The sequence below is a fragment of the Catharus ustulatus genome, chromosome Z (assembly GCF_009819885.2).
Source record: "Catharus ustulatus isolate bCatUst1 chromosome Z, bCatUst1.pri.v2, whole genome shotgun sequence".
In the NCBI taxonomy this organism is placed as follows: Eukaryota; Metazoa; Chordata; class Aves; order Passeriformes; family Turdidae; genus Catharus; species Catharus ustulatus.
Window position 1 is genome coordinate 64,444,953 of NC_046262.2, and position 12,294 is coordinate 64,457,246.

The 12,294-nt window shown below is 42.5% G+C and overlaps 1 protein-coding gene across 1 annotated transcript in view; it reads left to right on the forward strand.

The window, feature by feature from the left end:
• Positions 1-518: 518 nt before the first annotated feature.
• SHB (SH2 domain containing adaptor protein B) overlaps positions 519-12,294 on the forward strand; it is a 59,716-nt gene continuing 47,940 nt past the window's right edge. Inside the window, exon 1 of the mRNA XM_033084958.2 lies at positions 519-1,157. Within this exon, the coding sequence (XP_032940849.1) occupies positions 573-1,157 (585 nt within the window). The 5' untranslated portion in view covers positions 519-572. The remainder of the gene's footprint in view (positions 1,158-12,294) is intronic.

A 12,294-nucleotide genomic window follows, 5' to 3' on the forward strand; every position in this document is an offset into this window, starting at 1 on the left:
ACGGCTACGGCTACGGCTACACCTACACCTACACCTACACCTACACCTACACCTACACCTACACCCACACCTACACCGATACTTACACCTATACCTACCTGCGGCTACACCGGCACCCACACAGGCACCGCCCCCGCCCCCGCCCCGCGCAGGCCCGGCCCGTCCGCGCCGCCCTACCGGCACCTGGCGCGGCCCCGCCCGGCCGCGGCGGTGGGCGGGCCCCGCATGCAGATGCGTCCCCCGCCTCTCCGGTGCGTGCTGAGGTCAGGCTGGGCTGCGCTGCCAGCGCGGAGCAGCGGGGCTGAGGTCGCGGCAGACCCGGAGCCGCGGGGGCGGGCGCGGAGCTACGGCGAGCGCCTGGCTCGGGCCGGGAGCGGCTCCTTGCCGCCGGGAAGCCGGGGGGCTCGGCGGGGCCCTTCCAGCCGCTGGCAGCGGGAGAGCGGCGAGTGCGCGGAGCGGGGCGCCCGGCCCGCCCCGCCGACCCGCTCCTCCATGCGGGCGGCGAGCGGGGCTGGGGCGCGGGGCGCCGGGGGCAGCGCGCAGCGGTGCTGAGGCCGCGACCGGGAGAGACGATGGCCAAATGGCTGAACAAGTACTTCAGCCTGGGGAATAGCAAGACCAAGAGCCCTCCGCAGCCCCCGCGGCCCGACTACCGGGAGAAGCGCAACGGTGCCGGCAGCGCGCCCCGCCCCGAGGGGCCACCGCACCTCCACCTCCACCACCACACCTCGCCCGGCTTTTCGCGCCGCCGGCTGCGCGACGACACCAGCGACCTGCTCCGCGCCTACCGCGCCCAGAAGGACCGCGACTTCGAGGACCCCTACAGCGGGCCCGGCTCGTCCCTGCGCAAGCTGCGCGCCATGTGCCGCCCGGACTACTCGGCGCCCGAGGACCTGGGTGAGGCAGCCCTCAAGGCTTCCTCGTCCTCCTCCTCCTCGTCGTGCTGCGCCACGCCTCCCACCACCGGCTCCCCGCACCTCTTCCGCAGCCACAGCGAGCGCCGCCCGGCGACGCCACCCGAGGTGAAGTACATCTCCCCCAAGCACCGGCTGATCAAGGTGGAGAGCGGCTGTGCAGGCAGCGAAGGCGCGGGCAAGAAGCTCAGCAAGGGCTCCAAGCATCCGACGGCTGCTGCCCCCTCTACCACGAAAGATAAAGTAAGTGTTGAGCTCCTGTTCCTGCCGTTGTAGGCTGGTAGGGGTTGGGGCTACGTCAGCCCTGGAAGGATTTTTGGCGAAGGGACCAGCTACTGTACATCTGGAGTAGCCGCTGTTCTCAGCCATCCTTCGTTGGGTGGCCTGGCCCTCTTTAGTATTCCAGGACGTGCAGGGCGCGTGCGGGAGTACCACGTGAAGTGATGGTGCCCTCTCCTTTTGGCTTTCAAGCTCACCTTCCCTCTGATGGGGCAGGTTCTCAGGCGTGTCTTGCCCAGCTTTGAGGCACAGTTCACTGCCAACCTCGTGATGGGTACCAAGGCTCTTTGGCATGCCCCCGCAGAACGGGATGTGAGTCGTTAGGGGGATGCTTGAGGAACGCTAGAGGTCCTTGAAAAGCCTTGTGCTTGTGACCCTAAGGTGAGGCCTCAGCCCCACTGCATGTGGTATGGGCCAGTCGTATATAAAAAATAAACTTTTTACTGAGACAGTTTGTAATTTATTTATCTGTAAACTCTTTTTACCTCCCAGTTCAGTGTCAAAAGATGAGGCGGTTGAAAGTTCTGTGTTACAATGGCAAGCAGTGTTCATGATACTGTTTCCAACTGGCATGTAGCTGAAGCAAACTCCATAGACATTTGACCAGCTGTAAATGTTATCCTGTCTTTTACTGGTCATTCTCTTCAAATTCTAACAATACATTCTAGACACAACACGGGAAAGTGCTGGACTTGGGAACTCAAGTTAGAGAGAGAATATCATTAATTGTTTTTTAAGCACAGCACATCCTCCCACCTGTGTTGGTATTCTGAGTATAGTTCAGTTTTTCTCAGGTATTGGAAATCAATGTTTCTCTGTTTTATTAATTGGCATTTTCAACTCCAGGATGATAGTCACATTACAGGAATTTCGAGTATGTGCTGAATGTTATCAGTCTAAACGATCTGTGTGTACATGTTCAAATATGTAATATGATTGCATTGCCACACTTCTGTGACAGCTTGATAAATTATATCTGTCCAGGTGGAATTCCAAAGAAATCTACTTCTGACAGTGATGATATAGAGTGAAAAGTTTAGGATTTATTCTATTGCCTTGGTAGGGTTCCTGACTGGAAGCAACTTATTTTGTGAAAGTGATTGATTAAAAGATAGAATCTCACAATGTTTTATAGTATGTGTTAGAATCTATTCAGTCTTTAAATTTCCTACATTGATACCAGGTACTTTCTTTTAGGGAACACCTTTCACCAGAAACAACTACTTGGGGCAAAATGTATCTTTCTTCTACTTAAAAAAAAAAAAAAAAAATCACTGTTCAATTTTAGACCCTACTGAAGCAATTTTCAAATCAGAAAATGCGTATTTGTTGCTAGGTAACCTGCTGCTTTGTAATGGTCATAAATCTGTATGCTGCTTCCAAGCCCTTGTTTCAGGTTCTGAAACTTGTAGCCAAAAATTCTCAGTCATATTCATGTTTTTTCCCAATTATTGAGAGAGAGAACTATATGTGACAAGCAGGAAATTTGAATATATCTGAGAAATAAAATTGTCCCTGTGCCTCAAAAAAGCCATCTGTGCCTGCCTGCAACAGCATTTGTATGTGAGAGGCAACATAGCTTGCCTTTTGTTCAGTTGTGTTATTTTATCCCAGCAATGGATGTGAAATCTCTCATTTCACAGCCCTGAAATGTAGAGTTTGACAGGCGAACTTGGTTAGCAGGGGACACAGTGGGCCAGCAGAGAACTGCTTCTCTACTACACCTGTGGTTCGCTGAGGAAGAAAAATAAGGAATTTAGTTAACAAACTGTCTGTAGTTCAGTTGCGAACAAAGCAAGAGAAAATAAACTTCTCTAAGGAAGATTTAGTAAGGAAGACAGTAAAGGTGGAATAAAACCCTCCAAAGCTAGAGGTCTGCTGTTCAGAGGAATTCACAGACATGCTAAAAACATTATAAAAAAATCTGTGTGTAACATAGCATAAGTAAACACTTTAGGAATTAAAAAAAACCCACAAAAAATAAGTGCCATACAGTTCTGTCTTCATAGATGTATGGTAGTGTTTAATAATACTGTAGTGCCTGTTAAATGTTTGTGTTTCATTCCAGCATCTTTTTTTTCGGATTCCATTTACAAGGATAGAATGCTGCTTTCCTTTGTGTTGATGGAGAAGTGAAAAGTAGGGGTTTCAACAGATTCAGTGCGCAATTTTATATCTTCTGTGGTTTGTCAGTGGAGAGTTGGCTGAAAAGCTCGATTGTGTGTCATACTTGAAAGAGTTACTGGAATGGGAAGGAGATTCAGGAAGGTGCTTGTTTGGTGTGGTTACTTATAAAGGGCAAATGGCAAAGTACAGATAGTGGCAGATTGGTTAGCTGAAATTCCGAGAGGAAAAGAAAAATTGTAAATTAGCTGATTCAGGGAATAAAGGGGATGGAGTTTTAAAGCAGAGGCAGACATGAATATATTTTGCAAGATTTTAGACAAAGGCTGGTAAAGTAACCACAGAGATATAATGTATCTGGGATTCAGGAAGTTTTGATGTGTAACAGTAGAAATATCAACTAAAGCTGAAACAGACAAGCCCAAATTGCCATGCACCTTTTAGTAGTGAGGCAACTAATATCTACAACAGATGCCCAGTGAGAGTCATAATTTCCAGATGTCTTTGAATTCCAATTGTTGGGTGGATTTTTTTTTTTTTTACTATTATTATTTAGGTAATACAATTAGGTTGGTTTGGGGACTTTAACTGTGATGTTTACCTTCAGACAAGGGAGAGCAGGGTGTGTTAGAATTCATGGCTGAAGCAGTTCAGGTCCTCCCATATGGTGGATAAAGAAATTACTGGCTTTCATCTTTAGTGCTGGCTTGTGAGAGCTTAACCTATTTGCTTACCACAGAGAAGCTAGGGAGTGTGGGCAAGTTGAAACAACATGTGGTTGTATTCTGGATCAATCTGGCATCTCCTGTATTTGTGTAAGAATAAACGCAAGACTTAGTTTAAGACCAATTCAATAGGCAAACCACTTGTGAAGGGAGATCAAAAAAACTAAGCTGAAATCCTCCTGAGTGATTGTCCTCTATCTGGCATTGTGGGATGTCTAAATCCATTAAGTAATAACTGAGGGGGAAGTGTCTGTGTGAAAGGATGCTTCAGATATGTTTTCACCTATTACGTGTTTGAACCTAACCATTTCTCTATGAGGTTTTGTAACTGAAGAACCTGGGATCTGCAGTTCAATATTGTAACATGGTTGTTGCAGTCCATAAGCTGTGATGTATTATTTTTTAAGTAATATTTAAAATGCTAGCTTTGTCCAGTTTAATTATTATTAATGCACATATTGTTAACTCCAAGCTGTGCTATAATATCTGTTCAACTTGCACAACATAACCTTATAGCTCAAATAAAGTTCAACCTACACTCGAACAATTCTAGGTACTTTTGTCAAGCAGCACTTGGCTACTTTCAAATAGTACAACATTTTCAATGACAGGACAGGATGACATAACTGATGCAGTAGAGGATAACTTGATTCTGCACAGTCAGAGTGGATCTAGTGCAAAACCACGTGAATATTGTGTGGCAGCAGCAATCAAGCAGGCAGCTGTTAACCAACCAGGCAACTGTTCAGAGCAGCAGAGTTGCTGACTTGATGTACAAAGTTCAGAAAACTGTGTGTGTAAAAAACAAATGCCTTTGTACTAGACTAGTGAAGTAGTCTAGTTTTTTGAACTTCTGACATCCTGCATTAAAGTGATTAGACTCCATACAACATTATTAATATCTTTATATTATTGAAATACTGTTAGGGTTGAGCAGATGCTTATCTTAGTTTTGTATATGGAAGGTATATTTTATTTGATCTTTAAACTGAGAACAAGTCACGTGCATTTAACAGAATCTTGCAGCCAGTATGTCAAGGTACACTTGAAAGATATCTAAGCAGTGTTGGGGTTATTTATATAGAATATTATTTCTAGAGATCCCAAACTACAAATGTACCTCAATATCTTATTCCCATGTTTAATACATTGCAACAGAGTGTCAAGCTGCCTCTCTGTACAGTTGGTTCCACTCTGAAACAGTCTTTGTCTATGCATGTGGTTCCCATTGGTATATGGCTATGCCTTTGAGTAAAAGAAGAAAAAAATATTCATGGCTGCTGGTGTTGCATGAATTGCTTAGGCAAGGCCATACATAAAGGCAGCAAGTCATATTTTTTTCTGCGTGTCTATGCCTTTGGAGCCCCAGTGCCTTCAGAGCTTTTTTGGAATGGTGTGGTAGGCTGTTCAGTTACAAGTATGCCTGGCATCTGCACTGTATGCATAACTTGGAACTCTCTTGGCTTTGGAAGCTGTCCACATTGTCAGAGTTTTGGGCACAAAGAGATCCAAGCAGAGAGAGACTATCAGGGAGGAGTATGAAGCAGTTGGAAGATGTGGAGATTTAAGGAGGGAGTGGTAGACTTCTGGAAGAGTGCTGTGTGTATCTTTGCAGTAAGCATCTCAACCCCATTGTAAGAAAGTTCCTTAGCTACTGTACTCAAACAAGGGGATGGACTTGCAGTTCTGAGCTAAAATATGCTTATTAAACTACTTACTGACAGTGTGTAACTGAGCACCTTTTATGTGGCCTTGTTCTGTAAAAAGGCTAATATACCTAAGTGTGAATGACCATAAGGGAATGTGGCAGAGGGTGGACCTTTGTCCAGTTTCCACCCCTTTCCATACAACTTTTGTATCTAATCGGTCTCAGTTGCTCCCACTTGGTCCCCAGGGAGCAAGAACATTACTGCAGTCTTCCATCTGAAGGTTGCTATGCCGCATAAGAACACCCTGCAGGATTCCATGTAAAAATTAAGTTTTCATCTGTAGACAAGCAGTAGCTTACCAAGTGTTAAAAGAACAAACAATATTATTAATATAATAAATATATTAATAATAAATAGTGGCTATGTCCCTTTTGTCATTGTGTTTTTATGTTAATTTATTCAGAATGATAAAACCACTAAGGGTAGGAGACAAGGAGAAAATATATTGTTTATATCATTGAACCTCATAAGGTAGTAATAATCTGCATGGATAAATGTTGGATAAGGCAAAATAGGATTGTGAAACAAAAAAACTTAACTCCACACTACATTCACCTTTAGGTTTCATGAGTGGCATAAGAAGACAGGTGAAAATAGTCAAAATGTCAAGTTTATATCCCAACAGGTTCTGAGTTTAAATAAAAGCTAAAGCTATATAGTGGATACCTGTATTGCCTGTGAAAGGATTTTTCTAAATTTTTGGACTGAGTCCAGGGACGTCCATCAGTGTAGCACTTACATGTCTTCCATCTTATGAGAACCATAATATCCGCAAATGGATTCCAAATGCCTACTTAATCACATCTTCCAGTCTGTGTGTCTTAGATCTCTCTGGTGTACATATCTGCTTTCTGATCTCAAACTGTTCCTACAAGAGTCTACAAGTTTATTTAGATTTAGATTTTCTTGTTACATATGTTGAAGTTATTTGTAAAGTTCAGAAATCTACATTATATGTATGTACAAACATGTACGTAGGCAAAATATGATAAATATATATAGTTACCATTATTATTAGTTATTTCATATACGTAAATTTATGTATTGCTGAGAAACAGGGTGTGATCATTCTGTCTCTGGAGACATTTAAAACTGGCACGGGCAAGATCCTGGACAACATGGTCTACCTTTGGTATTACCCCTGCTTTGAGCAGAAGAGTGGTTTAATCCTCAGAACCACACAAAATGCTGAGCTGGAAGGGACGTACAAGGATCACTGAGCTCAGCTCATTGCCCTGTGCAGCACCATCTCCAAGTGTCACACCATGTGCCTGAGAGCATTGTCCAGATGCTTCTTGAACTCTGTCAGGCTGGTGCTGTAACCACCCTCTGACTGAAGAACCTTTTTTTAATACCCAGCCTAAATCTTCCCTGACACAAATTCCTGCAGGTCCTCAGAGGTCTCATGGATCCTACGTCTTCATGTAACTGATGTCATGAAATCTGTGTTGGCAGCAGACTTATATTATATGAAAATAGCACATTTCAGTAAGGACAGTGGTGCAGGATCTTGCTCTGTCATGTTGGAGTGCTTTTCTCTATTCTTTAGATGAATTTGTGCAGTAAGTGAATGTGGAGTTAGTCTGATGATAGACTGTAATGCATAATGCTACAGCATGAAGGAATGAATAGGGAGGGCTCTGTTCAGATCAAGCACATGTGGACACAACTGGGCATGGTTGGTCAAGAGTGATCCATGGGGGAGTGATGCTGTGAGGACGCTAAAACAGGGCTGAGTGATAATGATGGTGAGGAACAGTAAGAAGGAATGAATTGTAGTTGTTTCTGTAGATGGTCTTCTGAATTTTCACATGGAGCTGGTTTAGGTAACTTTGCATGTGAACACAGAAGCACCATGACTGCAAGCATATCTAGAACAGCACTACACGATTCTGCTACAGCAGTGGGGTCACCACAAATGCAACTTTCTTGCTACTGCATGATAGCACACATATTACCTGCAGACTTTTCTTCAAAACTGTCCAGATGAGGAAAAAGGTCTGTATTATGCTATTTTACATATCCAACTTTAGGTAAACTTGCACACCAGCTGTTAACATTAGGACTGCTGTAATGTATATATGGAAGTAAAACCTTCTGTAGGCTGAACAATGTTATGCAGTTTGTTGTGATTCAAAGGGTATTCTAACTCTAATTGAGAAATTCGGCACAACAAGTACTGTAGTGGAACTCATGTATTTTAGCCTGATTTATGAGGAGAAAGGATCTAGAAATGAAAAAGATGAAGCCGTGTTTCTCTTTTTAAACATCAAGTCTACATGTAATCTCCTAGTTTGCAATCTGATCTTGTGGCCAATTTACCACTGTATTTGCTTGGATCACTGAAGAAATGTCTGTTTTTACAAGGTTCTTTGCTCCCCAGGCTCACTGACAATGGGATAGGAGAGATGTTTATGTCTCTAAACATCTTTGTATATGTCCTTGCTTGTGCTGACTGCTGCCTGATGGCAAAGAGTATGGTTTGACTTTTCATTCCTTTTCTGCCCTGTGGTTGTTTCCCTAACTAACAGTAGGCTAGGCACTGTTTGGAAGTGGAGGAAGTGATATGACTGAGCAGTTGAAACAGCGTAATGGTGGATTCTGGCAAGAGATAGGAAAGGACTGTGGTGCAGATCTTCCTGGATATGTCGCTGTTTTTGTAAATGTTACTGTTAAACAGTCTATTTACAAGGAAACAGACATAAGGTGTGGTTTTGGAGTAGTTGTGCACTGTCCAGGAAGTGTGGAAAATTGTTTTACAAAACCTATTCTGTTAATGACATTACATGGGATAGTATTTTTTTAACTTTTTTTAAGCTTTGTTTTCTAAAGGGAGCATAATTGTTCTGCCTGTCCTTCCTTCAATAACTCTTAGATTTACTGAAAAATCCTTTAAGGTGTATTTTTAAATTTAAAATACTTGAGTCGATGGGTCAAGGAAGGATCTGTTTCTTTCTAAGGGGAAAGCAGGTACAACTGCATTTTTAAGCTTTGAGGAGGAGTTGGAAGTGCTGCACTGTCTGCTGTGTGAAGAGTGGTCTGGATTGTCCTATGTGAAGCAGTGACACATGTGGGGACTTCGATTACTGCCTGGAAGTAGAGGAGAGAAATGGAGAGACAGAAAGGCAAGAACTGTTATTTGTATCAGCTTGTCAGCAGTTCAGTTTCATCCCTGTGAGTGTATGGACTTGTAAAAACTGAAGAGCAATTCGCCTTCACTGAACAATAAACCTTGTATGTGGGGGAGTAGCTCTTGAAATCCTATTATTAAGTACTGGATTTTAATTTTTTTTTTCCCAACGCCTCAATACCAGTTCACGACTCTGAGAAATTTAGGCACCACATTTCCAAATTTGTGTTTCAATTACCTTTTAGATGAGATGTTTCAGTCTCTGAAAGTCACTGCTATGAATGAAGCCTGTGATTACTTCCAAAATTTCTGGCTTATTAGCAAGATATTAAAGGTCTTTGATTTATTTTTACTGATACTTTAAGGAGTCTGACCATGTACAGAGCGCTATTAGCAAGCTTTTCAAGGCTGTGAAATTTATTTTGAATAAAAAATGGTACTTAGGCTACAGAGAGGCTTATCCTCAACAGGTTATTGAATTCAGGGCTTCATGTAAGAGAACCTAAGTGGAAGTCTTTATTAATATGTAAAACAAGTCAAGACCAAACTTCACAGTCTTGCTGTATGCAGGCTGAGCTTTGTCCAGGCTTCAACATCAGACATGTTCCTGTTTGGTAGTTGCCTGAATATTACATGAAAACATAGTTTTTAAAGAAACATCTGCTTAGGGCATGTTTGGGATGTGAGACCTGGAGGTTGCTTGGGGTCAAAGAGAGAAATTTGGCAACTGTCAAAAATATCATGTTGTAAAAAAACCCCAAGCATACCCCTACAAAAAAACCCTAGCCAATACAACACAACTTCCCCCATGTAATACTGTTAATCATTGTTGGCCACCATGATGATGAGATGAGTAGAGCACCTCACATATGAGGAAAGGCAGAGAGAGCTGGGATTGATCGACCTGGAGAAGAGATGGCTTTGGGGTGACCTAAAAGGAACTTTGCAGTATCTGAAGGGAGCCTACAAGAAATCTGGAGAGGGACTTTTTATAAGGGCATGTAGTGACAGGGCAAGGGAGAATGGCTTTGGAATGAGAGTAGATTTACATTACATTTTAGGAAGAAGTTCTTTACTGTGAAGGTGGTAAGGCACTGGCACAAGTTTCCTAGCAAAGTTGTGGATGCCCCATTCTTGGAAGTGTACTAGGCCAGGTTAGATGGAGCTCTGGGCAGCTTGGTCTATCTAAAGGTGTCCCTGGCCATAGCAGAGGGATTGGAGCAAGATGATCAGTAAGGTCCTTTCCAACTCAGGCCATTCTGTGGTAATATAGGGTGACTTCTACTGTAGCTAGGGACTGGTCTTTTGTGACTACAAATTCTCACAGAGAATGAAGAATTTTCATTACATTGTGTTAAATGTCTTAACTGTGATGTTCTCAGAGACATATTCATCATTTTTAAGTGCCCTTGTCTTCTGTATCTTTGCTGGCAGACAAATTTTCTCATCTGAGATATTGGTGCACTTAATTGCAACTCACAAATGTTGAAAGAGGAATATATGGTCTGTCTCTACACAGTTATTTAAATTTGTGCCTGCCCATGGCAAGGAGGTGGGGACTAGAGGATCTTTAAGATTCCTTCCAACCCAAACCATTATATTATCTAGATATTAATAATTTAATAATGTATATTATTTAATAAAAATAAATATTTAATATAAATCTCTCCTAATAAATTCCCAAAAGGCCTGGTGGACAGGAGACATCTTTTAGATTTTTTGCTACATGTTGTTTATTATAATTCCTCTTGGATTCTTCTAGGATAGTGTGTCCTTAATCACAATAGCCACTAAGTTAGTGAAATAGCTAACAATTCTGTGCTGATGTTGCTGTTTTAAAGATAGCTTGATCTTCTGCATTTCCTTTCAATTCAAAAAAGGGGTTATCCCTATTTTTTCAGTATTGTGAGTTCTCATTTATTTCCTTCTTTTTCACTCCCTTTAAAATGTTGGGTTTATTCAGATAGAGATACCTGTGAAATTATGCAGTTAGGTGTGTTCTTTGGTTTCTTCCTGTGGCCTCATATGTAAATCATGCTTTTGTATATGCAAGTACCCATTTAAACTGGTATTTAATATGATAATATTTGTCAGACTATTTTTTAAGACTGTGGAAGAACAAAGACTATGCATCAACAGTGAAGCTTGCAACTTAGTTAATATATAATGGAGGGATAAACCAACCACAATCTCAGCTTGTATTTAATTTTCTGGGGGGTGGAGTGATTATTGGGTTTTTGATCTTGTATCTGCTAATTAACTTTCTAGCTAGAGTTATGGTTTTAATTTGTCAACTTGTCTGGAACTGAGCTGTACTCTTTTTCTCTGTCTTCTGACTTTTAACTAGCAGCCTGCTAAGAAGACCCTCTGCAAATGTTCTCTAAATCCTTGTTGATTTATTTTTATACCTGCACTTCTATTTTTGTGTTAAAGTTTCTTTTGCTTGATGTTACTGATGCCTCAAAATACTTCTACTGCATCTACAAAAATAGAAAATAGTGTCATACGTGTATGGAATGCCATAGAACTGGCTTGAATAGAGCAGGAATCAATAGTTGTGGGAGCTCCAGCCCACACTAAGAATGTAGATCTTGCATTCTGTCAAGAGATAAGCCACAAGTCTTTGACAATAACCCTGACAAATGCAGCTGGTTTAGACGTTAATTTGGAATCAGAATGACTACCTTCTGGGGATTCCTGATAGCTGTGTTTTCATTTTGATAGATAGGGCCTGTGAGGAAGGTGGCTCAATTTTGCAGAGCAGGGAGCCAAATTAAATGTGTCCTGCTCCAAAGGTCAGCTTCTGTATATGCATGCTGTCTTTAGCTGTGCTTACAAAATTTCAACCCTTCCTCTAATTGTGTCCAGGGTAGATGTGGCAAGTACAGAATTAGATCCTGGATAATCTGACTAGGTGATACTTCTAGGAGGGAGGCACAGGTAGACAATGGATGCTGTCCATTATCTCCTACTTCCTGTCCAGTGTTTGTCAGTCAGTAACATGAAAAATCAGTTTGGAGACCAGTTGAACGAGTTTAGCATTTACCTTGGAAGTGCACTAAATGAAAGCTGTGGAGAGGGCACTGGGATCTCCTGTGCTGGCCTTGGCCTCTGGACTGTAGAAAACAAATGCCTGTCTGAGACCAGTTTGCTGGGCAGTGGTTGAAAGGTTGTTAGGAGAAATAGAAACAAACAAAATGCAGCGCAAATACCTCTTTCTGGAAAGCTAATGAGCTCTGGGAACATGGGGGCAAATTGGTTATCACATGGAAAGACCCACTCGCACATGCCTGTGGGGAAGAGGTGACAGCATGGTGTTCTCACAGTGGATCTACCCCATGTGGCATGGAGGTGATCAAGATCATGATCTGCAGAACCCCCACTGCACATGCAAGGCATGTACCTGTGATATT